We start from the raw sequence: 12,869 nt of genomic DNA, 5'->3' as shown, positions 1-12,869 counted from the left end.
TGGGGGGGGATGAGTGTTTTGCCTGCCTGTATGTATGTGTACTGTGTGAATACTTGGTGCCTGCAGAGGTTAGAAGGTACCAGAAGCCCTAGAACTGGAGTTACAGATGGTTGTGAGCCATCACGTGGGTGCTGGCAACAAAACTCTTGAGTCTTCTGCAGGAGTAAATGCTCTTAACTGCTGAGCTATCTCTCCACCCCACCCCCTTCTGAGGCAAGACCTTGTTATATAAGGAGGACTTGAATTCATTACGTAGACCACATTGGTCTTGAACTCACAGAGATCCCTCTGCCTCTGCCGCTGGAGTGTGGAGTGCTGGGATTAAGTCTGTGAAATATGTGTGCCACCGCACTTCAATTTGATTTCACTTTTTTTTTTTAATTTTTATTTTAAAGACAGGGTTTCTCTGTGTAGCCTTGGCTGCCTTGGAACTTGTTCTGTAGACCAGACTGGCCTCAAACTCACAGAGATCCTCCTGCCTCTGATTCCTGAGTGCCACTGCCACCCGGCTCATTTTCACTTTTTTAAAAAAATTGTTAGAACATATGAGACGGACTGATAGGAGAGCGAACAGGTGTGTTAAGGCTTAAATGCTGGACTGAGATGTACGGGGACACACCGTTGCTTTGACCATGACTACTTAGGTTCAGTTGCTCATTTAGAAAGCCCGGGTTTAGAAAGGACTAGCATTTATGCATGACCACACGCGCCAGTAGTTAATCTGGGTGCTCTACAAACGTAACCTCCTTTTTAGAAACCCTCTGGGATAGAAGGCTACGACAGCCCCGTTTGATGTGAGGGAGAAAGCTGGGCACTCAGAGGAAAGCTATTTGCCCAAGTTCACACATCAGGCAGCGGTGAGGTGTGGTAGGAATCAAATTTGAACCCAGGTTATCTCTGTTCCGAAACTCTTAGAAGTGTTCAACAAATTAATATGCTGCCCACGTGTCAACTGCAGGGGGTGGGACGCTAAACTTACTTCGTTGAGTAAACAGAACATAGAAGAAAATCCTTTTTCCTTGCACATCCATTAACTTTGGATAGACAATTCAGGGTCAAGGTCTATGTGAACACAAACACAACTTAAAGTCAAGTGTTGTGAGGTTTAGATGAAAGTGTGTGTTTGTGTTTCTTTTTCTTGTCTTTCGATAGTGCTGGGGAATCAAACCTAGGGCCTTGTGTTTGCCAGGCAAAAGTTCTGCTATTGAGCTACATTCTTAGCGCATTCTCATACACCTCAGCCCCAAAGCTCACACAAAAATTTTGGGACTCTCCATCTCCCACATGATAGGGTTTATCTGGGTCTGAGCTATCAGCCCCTGCCCCACCCCATTCACCGGTCTTGGGAAGCTATTAATGTGTGTGCGCTTGCGTGTGTGAGAAGTGGGTGGTAGTGGGAGATGAGGGTAAAGCAACTGAAGACGATTGGGAACCAAGCTCCCACCACGACACACGAATTAGAGCAGGCGCACAGCAGCCCCTTCCCGGCGTCAGGCGGAACCAGAGTGCGGGCGGGGCCCCGAAGGCGCGGGCCAGGAGACAGAAGCGCATCGCGGACTACAAATCCCAGCATGCACCGCGGCCACAATCCGGCCCCGGCGGCCGCTTAAAGGCTCCTACAACCGCAGCCGTCGGGTCGCGGAGGCTTTCGCTTTGCCGCCGCGTCTTAGCGGTAGGAGGAGCGGACTAGGCTGCCGGCTTTCGGGACTCCAGGCTTTGGCGGCACCGAGAGGCGCTCCTATTGCATCCCGTCCACCCCAGCTCGAGGCTTCCCTGCCGAGGCGCCGGTGCCCCCGGGCTCCTTGCCTCGGCCCCCAGTGTCCCCGATGCCGAGGCATGGATAGAGCGGCGTTGCGCGCGGCGGCGATGGGCGAGAAGAAGGAGGGCGGCGGTGGGGGCGCCGCGGCGGCTGCGGACGGGGGCGCAGGGGCTGCGGCCAGCCGGGCGCTGCAGCAGTGCGGCCAGCTGCAGAAGCTCATCGATATCTCCATCGGCAGTCTGCGCGGGCTGCGCACCAAGTGCTCGGTGTCCAACGACCTCACGCAGCAGGAGATCCGGACCCTAGAGGTAAGGGGCCGCTGCGCCCGAGGTCCCGACCCGGCTGTGCCCCGGGAGCCGCCCCGCTGCTTTCCTTCCCGAGTTGCATCCTGCAGCAGGGTCGGCTGGCTGGAGTCTTCCTCCCTTGCCTGAGCTCGCAGCGGCGGCGGCATGAGGACCTACGACCGGCGCTCACCTTGGAAGGATTTGGGGGAGGGGGTATTAGTGTGGGACTGGAGCGAGTCTCGAAGACTAGCGTGCCAGGTTGGGGGTGCGCGCGGGCATCCCACGGCAAACCCCTTTCCGCCCTCACCCGGTTTCCAGTGCCCACAGTAGCCATTGTCCCACTGAATCACGCGCTGGACTTTTCTCGGTGTGCTAAAGCCCGGTAGCGTGGGCTGGGGTGATGGGGTGGGGGCGTCCCCTGAAGTGTGAGCGTCGGCGGGTGGCACCGACTTTCCCACACAGCCCGCTCTCCTTTTCCCTTCCTTTTCTTTTCACCAGGTCTTGTCTGCCGCCTTTCAAGAAGTGTTTGCTGAAACAGCATTTTTGCTGTTCGGGTGTTAGGGTGCTTTTCTTTGGCGATGTCACAGCGGTTCACTGATTAAAATGAAATGACCCGTTCACTTCCACTCTCCATCCCCATCAGGGCTCTGGCCTAGGCAGGATTATACTGGGGTAACGAACCACCGTTGGTAAGAACACACTACTTTAAGGGTGTTGCTGACAGAGATGACCTGGAGTGCAATAAAGAAATAAGGCGTGTGAGCTCTCTTCTCTCAAATTATAGCTGGGAAGCGCAGCATTAAAAGGATTTGGAAGAACCAGCCAGGAAGGTGGTTGGGATTTCAGAAGGAGGAGGACTCCCCCACCCCTAACATGTTGGAAGAAAACTAGTGCCTACCCAACTCGCTTTTGGCCAGAGACTGGAAGGCCTTTGAAAGTGCAGGGGGTCAGTTAATAACCCTGCTCTGAAGAAGGGTCTTTACCCCCCTGGCATTGCCACATCTGGCTTCTGTAGGCCTGAGGATGTCTGTTTTATTAGATATGTGATTTTACACGTGTGCACTGGCGCGCACACGCACACAAGCACACACGCACGCATGCACATATGCACGCGCACACGTGCATGCACGCACACACTCGCGCGCGCGCGCACACACACCATTGCTAATTGCATCTGCCAGCTGTCATAGATCCAGCCGGCGATTGCTGTAATTATTACAAGACCAGCCCTCCCTCCCCTCACACCACAAGCCTGAATCCTTGTTTGATCCAAACTCTCTCTTAGTTGTATTTTCATAAAAGCTATGAAGCCAGGGGCATTGGGAGACTCCAACCAGTGCTGGCTATTACTGTCTTTCTTTCTTTCTTTCTTTCTTTCTTTCTTTCTTTCTTTCTTTCTTTCTTTCTTTCTTTCTTTCTTTTTTTGTCGTTGTTAGAGTTGCTATATCAGAACTGACCAGGGCTTTGCTCTTAAGGCAACCTATGAAGCCCTGCACCTGGTTTTTCTGCATGTAGATTTCTTGAAAACAGCTGAGTGCCTGTTGCCCAGCAAAGTTTACGTTTAAAGCTGATAGGATAGGAGGGCTGTGTGTTGGAGTTCCTGGGTTGCTGTGCTGTTGGGTTGGCCAGTGTTCTTTGTGTTGGCCTCTGTGGATCCTCCCCATGTCCCGTGGAGGTGCTCCTGGATCCCAGGGTGTAGGTAGAACGGCTTACTCTTTACTCTGCAAATTCTCTTTGTCCTCTGACGTTGCACATTTTGACAAAGTTGTGGCAGCAGGATACCCCAGAGCCTCCGGCTCTTCAGGTCTCTGAGCTGGTCAGGTCATCCCTGGTGGCTTTCCAAGGCCCAGGGGGCCATTTGCAGTGTGAACAGGACACGTGCCCTGTTCTTTGCAGTGTATTTGAAGGGTCCTTCTGGTCCCTGAAAAGGCAGGACTTTGGGTGCTCTTTCCAATGGGAATTTTGACCTTGCAGCTGGTTCCCTAGAGTTGTTACCAGCTAGTTTGGTGTGAATCACTCCATCCCTGGGGCCTCAGCATCCCCATCTGCTCTGCAAGAGGTTGGAGCGGCTCCCTTCAGTCTGCTTCTGAGATGCTCTGCATTCTGTGGTTTCGTGACAGCGTGGTGGGGATGACATGACGGCGGCTCCGTTGGCTTCAGTTAAACATCTGTGTATGCTATTCTATGTAGACGTCCCTGTTTAAGAACAGCAGCACTAAAACCCAGGTGAACCAGGCAGATCGCATAGGAGACGGCCTTCATTACCATGAGCATCTTGACCGTAGGACGGTGAGGGAACAGGAGGCCCACACAGCTTGGCAGTTGGTCCTGTTTCTGTCCAGATGACCTTGGGGGCAAGCCTGAGAACTTCTACTCTCAAACTTGATCTGTTTTTTTTTGGTTTTTCAAGACAGGGTTTCTCTGTGTAGCCTTGGCTGTCCTGGACTCACTTTGTAGACCACGCTGGCCTCGAACTCACAGATTTGCCTGCCTCTGCCTCCCGAGTGCTGGGATTAAAGGCATGTGCCACCACGCCCGGCTCAAATGTGGTCTGTAAAGTGGGAATGCAGTGCTTTCACCTGTAATGTTTGACAGAGTCTGTGTTCCCTGGTTGGGGCCTGGTGACATTCATGCCCAGGGCACATAGAACGGATTTTCCTACAGGTGATGGCACAGGGCAGGAAGCAGTCCCAGAAGGCTGCATCAGGGCAGCCCACCCCAGTAGCATGTAGGAAGTCAACTAACCCGGGCTGGTCTCAGTGTCTCCTTGAATTTCTGATTTAAAAAAAAAAATGTATTTGTGTGTGTGAGCTTGTGTGACTTTATATGCACCACAGGTATGCAGGGGCCTGAGGATGCCAGAAGAAGGCAAAAGAAGCCCTGGACTGGAGTTGTTGTTAGCTGTCCTGTGGGTGCTGAGAAATGAACTTGGGTTCTCTACAGGAACAGCAAATTCATATTTGTGTGTGTATATGTGTGTGTGTACATATATGTGTATGTGTGTATGTATATGTATATATATGTGTGTATACACATATATGTATGTATGATCAGATATAGATATCTGATCTATATCAGAAATACGTAGCTCTGGCTGAAATCGGCATGTAGATCAGGCTGGTTTTGAACTCATGGCTGTTCTCCTGTCTCTGTCTCCTGAGTGCTAGGATTACGGGTGTTTGGCTGGAGAACTTGGCTTATACAGTTATATCAGACGTCTATTATCAACCCCAGCCCACTTTGTCCCTTCTTAGCTGAGCCCATGGTGGGGACTGGCAGCTTGTGGGGTGTCCTCTGTGGGGCCCTGAGCAGGGGCAGGCCCCAGGTCACGATGATGATACACTGTCTGCTGATGGTTCTGCCCCGTGGAGCAGTTCAACTTGGCTTGAACAGGGAGTTAGAAGGGATGGGGAGCATAGCTTGGTGGTAGAACAGTTGCCTTGCATACTTAAGGCCCTGTGTTCAAATCTCCAGTGCTGCACTTAACAGACAGAAAAAGGAGCCAAGGTGCAGTGTTCACTTCCTACATACCCAGCAGTGTGCTCGCCTCTTCCCAATCTCTTAGGACTCACTGGAGCGCTCTACCGACTTCATCACACACCACCAGAACTCGGTGTTTCTTCTGTAATGGACTTGCAGGGCTTTGCCACTGGGGAGGATCTGGTGCCCAGGCTCCCTCGAGGTCTGACTGCTACAGGAGGCAAGCGGGGCTTGTCACCCTCCAGCTGTGCTCCTGGAGGGACACCTGGCCTGCTGGGCCCATCCGTGGGCTCCCTGTGGGTACCATCTGTGTACTGGGGAGATGGTAGTGTGCAAAGCAGATGCTTACCTGGCCCCACACTCGTTCACTTTGTTGGCGCTCTGTAATTTGTTCTTTCTTGCCGGTGTACCAGTGCCTCCCAGAAACAGGCTCCATCTTGGCTGGGTGTCTGGTACAGGTTGCAGGGCTCCTAAAGGGCTTAGCTCATGAGGCCTTTCTGGGGGGAAGGATAACAGAGACAGTCGTGGGTACAGGCTGTGCGTTTGGCCACTTCCCTGAGCAGAGGTACCCTGGAGGCTTTGCTGTGCCTGAGAATGCAGAGAGGACTAACCCTCATCCAGTGGCCTGGGCAGAGTTCAGAGTGTCCCCTGTTAGGACCTGCTTCCTCATGGCCCTTGGAAGTGTCCAGTGGAACTGCTAAAAGTGGAGGGGCGCGTTCACTGGCCAGGCCTTCCATCACTACTGATGTGTTTATGGCAATCCTAGCTGGTGGCTCCCTTGACTTTGGTAGGCGGGGTACCATCCTGGTCTTCGGGCGTGAGGGGCATGTTCAGTCTAAAGGGGTCACCAGGTAGGTGAACAGCAGGGCTCCACTACCTCGGCTGGCAGAGAGCTCTTCAGTGTGGGCCTTGGATTAGGCATCCTGTAGAATCACTTAGTCTGGCCTACTGGTTCCCTAGGAGACATTGCCACAGAGTCTTGGTGACTGCCCCCAAGTCAGACTTCCCTGGAAAGAGCCTGGTTCTCTCCTAGCCCAGGTGGTGTCTGGAGAGTGACATTTCTCTGCCTCCGGTTTAACCTTTTGCCTGAGAGACTACAGTTATCACCAACGGGACATGGAGCTGAGGGCTTGTCTCCTTTAGTGTCCACTTTCACCTTGGCTACTTTTACCCTGGACAGACCCACTTCCCAGCCGCCCCTCCTAGGAGGCCTAAGGAGGACATGTGTTTGTGAAGGCTGTGAGCGGAGGAGGCCTTATCACATCTGCTCCCAGGACCTGCAGGCTGGGGCTGCTGCCTCCTAGCTGCAGGGCTGTTCCTTCTCTCAGACACCTGGCTTGGCTCACAGGCCTGGGAAGCAGCATTCCATTCCAGATGCTTCCCTGCCTGCTGGCGGCGGTGGTCCAGAAACGGACCATGCGCAAAGGTGCTGGCCTGTTGTGACGCTGTGACAGTGTCTGCAGACCTGATCTTTAATTTCTTTTTCATTACATTTATTTATTTTTGGCATGCACGTGGCGGTCAGAGCACAACTTTGTTGAGTCTGTTCTCTCTTTCTACTATGTGGGTTCAGGGAATTAAACTCAGGTCATCAGGCCTGGCTGAAGCCCTTTTACTGCTCAGAGCCATTTTGCCAGCCAGCCCCCTAAGCTTTTTTTTTTTTTTTTAATTTTATTTTTATTTTTTTAAAGTTCTTGCAGGGCAAGCTGTCTAGACCCTAGGCCCATTTATACATTTAGTTCAAAGGTGTTCACTGTCACCTGGCAACTTTTACCCTGGACAGACCCATGCCCCAACCATCCTTCAGAGGAGGCCCGAGGAGAATATGCTGTTGGTGAAAGCTGTGAGCCTAGGAGGGCTAGGATGCTGGAGAGAGGCCTTATCACATCTGCTCCCAGGACCTGCAGGCTGAGGTAGTGACGGACCGCCTCCTAGCTGCAGCCACACCAAGGTTCATGGGAGCGACCTCAGCAAAGAGAGGTCTCACATACGTGAGGACCGCTCTTGAACATGCGCCATGTGGAGTTCTCCAGTAGGCCCTTGGCACAGGTCATTTGGCCACAGGTCATTTGCTGCAACCCCGTGAGGTAACTGGAACTGGGAGAGCCAGAGAGCCTGAGGTAGCAGATAGCTGAACCTGCGTTTACTGGCATTGAACTTGAAGCAATCTTTCTGCCTCAGCATCCCCGGTACTGAAGTCACAGGCATGTGCCACCACACCCTGGTCTTGAGAAATGCATGTTGCTGCCTCTAGAAACCTTGATGGTGGGAGGGTTGGGGGAGCAGTGGTGGTCAGTCATGACTGCTGACGTCAAGGGAACGAACCGTCGTCACAGGACTGGCCAAGGATTGGGTCAATGAGTGACTGCCCCCCCCCCTCCCCGTACAGCCTTAGCGTTTGAGTGTGGGGTGGCTTCCTTCCCCTTCAGCCCAGCTCATCCTCAACAGCAGTTGGTGAGGCAACCAGCCCTGCTGGTTTCATTCTGAGAAAGGAGAAGCTGATTTAGATCCACTGACTCATGGTTCGTTTTTGTTGTTGTTGTTGTTGTTGTTGTTCAGATAAGGTCTCTCTCTCAGTAACTCTGGCTGGGACTCACTCCGTAGACCAGGCTGGCCTCGAACTCAGGGAGATCTGCTTACCTTTGCTTCCTGAGTGCTGGGACAGAAGGCATGTGGCCACCGTGCTCAGCCCACTCAGTTTTTTTTTTCCTTTAAATGGCTACCTCCTTATTCTCTCTGAGCAAGTCTCAGGCAAGGGATATACCCTCTGACTTGCTACGTTTAATTGCAGTGCTTAAGGTACATATTGATCCATGCTCCCTCCGCCAAAGGGGAGCACAGGGCCAGGTAACAGCAAAACCACCTAGTGTGCAGCCTGCCAAAGCCCAGCCAAGCCCCAGGGCTGTTTTTTGCTGACTCCCTGTGGCTCTTCACTGTGCATTTGCATGGCAAGGTGCTCACGCAGAGCTCTCAGTTTGTGCCTTCTAAGTGTCTCTATCTCAACAAGTACACTTTGCAGTGTCATCAAGTGACTTTACCGTGGGCTGATACCACACATTCCTTTAAACAGATCCCAATTTTCTCTCTTTTGTCTTTTCAAGACAGTTTCTCTGAACAGCCTGGCTGTCCTGGAACTCCCTCTGTAGATCAGGCTGGTCTGGAATTCAGAGATCCACTTGCCTCTTCCTCCCTGAGTGCTGGTGCTGGGATTAAAGGTGTGCGCCACCATGTCCGGCTTGTGTTCCAATTTTCAGTGCTTGCTTATTTGGATTCTCCCCCCCACCCCCCTCTCTCTTTTTCTCTTTTTCTTTGCATGCTGATGTATCTTCCTACAAGTATTATTTTGTTGAATAAAAATACCTGAATACATTTAGTATCTGTCCACTTAAACAATATTTATTTTTATGTGTATGAGTGTTTTGCCTAAATGTATGTATGTGCACCATATATGTGCTTTGTGAGAGGCTAGAAGAGAATGTCGAATATTCTCAAAGTGGAGTAAACAGATGTCTGAGCCACCACATAGGTGCCGGGGGGGGGGGGGTCAAACCCAGGTCCTCAGGAAGAGCATCCAGTCCTTGTAACCACTGAGCCATATCTCTAGCCATCTGGTATCTATCTTAAAAAGTCTTTTTTGGGGGGTGGTGGTGCCTGGAGAGGTGGCTCATGGGTTAAGAGCACTGGCTGCTCTTCCAGAGGACCCAGGTTCAATTCCCACTGGTGTGCATGGAGGCAGAGCAATTATATACATAAAATAAACAGTAAATAAATCCTTAAACTTTTAAAAAAGTTTTTAAAAAATAATTTTTTAATTACATTTAAAAAATGTATGCGTATGGCTGGACGTGGGTATGTGTGCCACAGTGCATAAGTGAAGGGCAGGGAGCAACTTGGAATTGGTTTGCTTCTAAAACTACATAGGTTCTGGGATCAAGCTCAGGTAAGTAAACTTGGTGGCAAGCGCCTTTGCTCAAGCTGAGTACCTGTTAGGGAGAATGAGCTGAGTGGTTGGCGAGCACTGAGCTAGAGGCTCTTCCCTGAGTGAGACAAGCTAGTGCCTTGAGCTTGCCTGACTGACAGGAAAGATGTAGGCCTTGTCCTGAGGAGTTCCTGTCAGAGAAGGCATGCCCTGGCCCTCTCTACTCCATCCAGTCTGAGGGACCCTGAGGGTTGGGTGGGTTCCAAAGCTGTCTGAAGTATCGAATGTGGGCCTGGCTCAGCCTAATGGGAGATCTTTTCTTTCTGCACCACCACACCCAGGTTGACTGGACTGCCTTTGGCCCCGACTATATTAATTTCAGCTCTCCTGAAAACCTCCTGACCTGTAGAGCCTTTCTACAGAAAGGTAGAAAGAGGTTGGAGACTTTCACGTAGATGTTGGGGTGGGTGGGATGGGGTGGGTGTGGGTTTCCCTATCCATTGTTGGTTCTGCTGTCAAGATAATTGTAATGGGCCCCGGAGAGATGGCTCAGAGGTTAAGAGCACAGACTGCTCTTCCAGAGGTCCTGAGTTCAATTCCCAGCAACCACATGGTGGCTCACAACCATCTACAATGTGATCTGATGCCCTCTTCTGTCCTGCAGGGGTAATGCAGGCAGAGCACTGTGTACATAATAAATAAATACATCTTTTTTTTAAAAAAAGAGCCTTTTTTTTTACTGGCGTTGGTGGTGCATGCCTTTAATCCTAGCACTTGGGAGGCAGAGCCAGGTGGATCTCTGTAAGTTTGAGGACAGTCTGGTCTACAAAGTGAGTTCAGGACAGCAAGGACTACACAAAGAGACCCTGTTTTGAAAAACAAAAACAAAACAAAACAAAACAAAATGCCGGACATGTAGTAGTGCATGCCTTTAATCCCAGTGTTCGGGAGGCAGAGGCAGGTAGATTGCTGTGAGTTCGAGGCCAGCCTGGTCTACAAAGGGAGTCCCTGTCTCTGAAAAACAAAAACAAAAACAAACAAACAAACAAAAACAAAACAACAACAACTAAAAGATAATTGTAATGACACTCCTGCTTTCAGTGTCTGCATTCACAGAGTGGGCCGAGTCTCTAGTTCAAGGCCCACCCGAACCCTAGGCCCACCCAAACCCTAGGCTATCGAGTGAGTTCTAGGCCAGCCTGTGGGCTGTGTGGTGAGGCCTCTGTCACATGACCTGCTGCTTTCCAGTTACTCAGAAAAGCATAACTTTCCCTTTTCTTTCTCTTTTTTTGGAGACTGGCCAAAAGCCTGCGTTCATGCACTTGCTCCCTGAAGCACCCCTCCCTGCTGCTGCTCGCCAACCTCCATTGCTGAACCCCATCATTTTCTTGAGGGCATAGTTTTCTCTCCTTCCTCCTCTCCATCTTCCTCCTCCCAGCTGCTCCCACAATTTATAGCCCGCCTGCCTTGTTTTTCCTTTCACAGTCTCATAAAATTGTTCTAGAGTTAAAAGAGAGAAAGAGGAGGGGAGTTGGGGGGGCGGGCGCAGAGTTCTTTCTCAGTTCTTTCCAGATTTGGTGAAGATCCAGCTGCCCCATAGGGGCTTACCTTACATCTGAGGAAAGCAAAGCCCTCTGGGTCACTATGTTGCCAGTTCAAGTGTGAGGTTGCTACTGTGTGGAGACTTGTTTCTGACGTCCTCTTTGGCTTCTTCTTTTATCCTAAAACGCAAGTGGAAACGCAGAGGTTTACTCTGGGGCCAGCTGTTGAGATTAAAACACAAAACAAAACAAAAACAAGACAAACCCCCATGCTCTGTATTCCTGTGCACTGAGGAAAAGTATCACTCTAGTAGACTGTCACCAGTGTCACCATCATCAAACCTCTGTATTCCAACACATCTGCATTTTCTCTTTCCCGGTATTGGTGGGCAGCGAGCATTTTAACTGGGCAGATTATCCCTTTGAAACCATCTTACTTGTATGCTTTCCTGGCCCCATCTTTTTTTTTTTTTTTTTTCCCCTGGGAATAATGACAAGAATGAGCTAACACTTGCATTCACAATTTTGAGGCAGGGGGGTGGGGTGGGTTAGGGGGATGGAGAATAAAATATGCAGCACAGGAACCAGCCAGCTCCTATTAGGAAGAATAAATTTCCACCCAGCACCAGCTTGTGTTGGCAGGATATTGACCCGGGACGGATTTGCTTTCCATAGATGTGAGGTGAAAGCTGCTTATGGGGGTCTTCACCACATCTGGAAGCTTTGAAACCAACTTAGCTGATTAATTTGGCTTTAGATATTTTGTTTTGATGTTTTGTTTTGTTTTTTTTTTCTTCTTCACTTTTAAGAAGACAGTGTCCACCTGTTTAGCCCTCATTGTCTGGAACTTGCTATCTAGACCAGGCGGTTCTGTTGTAGTGCTCCCTCCAGAACCTTGGCCTCCTCTGTGCTGGGATTTCAGGCCTACACCACCAGGCCCAGCGCACCTCAATGTGATTCAAATAATATAAGCCTATAGGGGACATTCTTATTCACACCACAGCATATGAATGTTTGTGGATGTGTGTGTGTGTGTGTGTGTGTGTGTGTGTGTGTGTGTGCGTGCGCGCGCATGCGCTGTGTGCATGTCTCATATCCACAGAGGCCAAAAGACAGCATAGGATTCTCTGGGACTGGAGTTACAGGTGGCTGTGAGCTGATATGTGGGTGCTGGGACTAAACTGGGGTCTTCCAGAAGAAGAGCAGCCAGCGCTCTTCAGTGTGAAGCCATCCTCCAGCCCCAGTTGCTGGTTGTTTTAAAAAAGTGATTTGAGTGTCTCTGTCCCGCTGAACAGAGCCTTAGACTACTGTCCCACTAAGCCTGGGGTCCTAAAACACTTAAATTTTGTCTCTCCCACACTGCAAGATGCTCCTTTGAAAGTGGGTTTTAAGTAGAGAAAGTATTCCATTAGAATGTCCCTCCCCCATAACTTCAGACTCTAAGGCACTGAGGAGTCCTGCCGCTGGGTTTCCCAAAGGACTTATCCTTGGGCCCCTTTTCCCCCTATAGCTGAGGGGCCGCCTTAGCCTTGAGCAAAGAAAGAGACTGTAGGCCTTGCTTGAACTAGTATCCTAGGTGTTTTATAAACTGGGGTTCCTTCCCATTTGAGGTTTGGTGGTGGCGAGGAGCCCAAGCCCCAGTGGACTCAGCCACAGGAGAAGTGGCTTTTTGTTGAGGGAGGTGTTTAGATGTGGAGGAGGGAGGGGGAGGGTCTCCTGGCACCTTAACCCTTCCACCACTGGTGCTCAGAGAGATCTGCCTGCCTGGGCATCCTACCGCCTTCCCTGCACCCCCACTCCCCCTTCCTTGTTGGGTAGAAAACAAAGCGGGAGACTTACAGATGGCTGTGGGTGCCTTTGAGCCCAGGGCTGGAGGTGGGGGGATG

The 12,869-nt window shown here is 50.9% G+C and overlaps 1 protein-coding gene across 1 annotated transcript in view; it reads left to right on the top strand.

Moving 5' to 3' along the window:
* Positions 1–1,595: 1,595 nt before the first annotated feature.
* The window catches only part of KSR1 (kinase suppressor of ras 1), a 141,477-nt gene continuing 130,203 nt past the window's right edge, over positions 1,596–12,869 (top strand). Inside the window, exon 1 of the mRNA XM_084748212.1 lies at positions 1,596–2,067. Within this exon, the coding sequence (XP_084604338.1) occupies positions 1,837–2,067 (231 nt within the window). The 5' untranslated portion in view covers positions 1,596–1,836. The remainder of the gene's footprint in view (positions 2,068–12,869) is intronic.

This window comes from Acomys minous, assembly GCF_964271855.1.
Source record: "Acomys minous genome assembly, chromosome: 12".
Classification (NCBI taxonomy): Eukaryota; Metazoa; Chordata; class Mammalia; order Rodentia; family Muridae; genus Acomys; species Acomys minous.
Note: the sequence above shows the minus strand (reverse complement) of the source record. Positions and strands in the feature narration are given on the sequence as shown.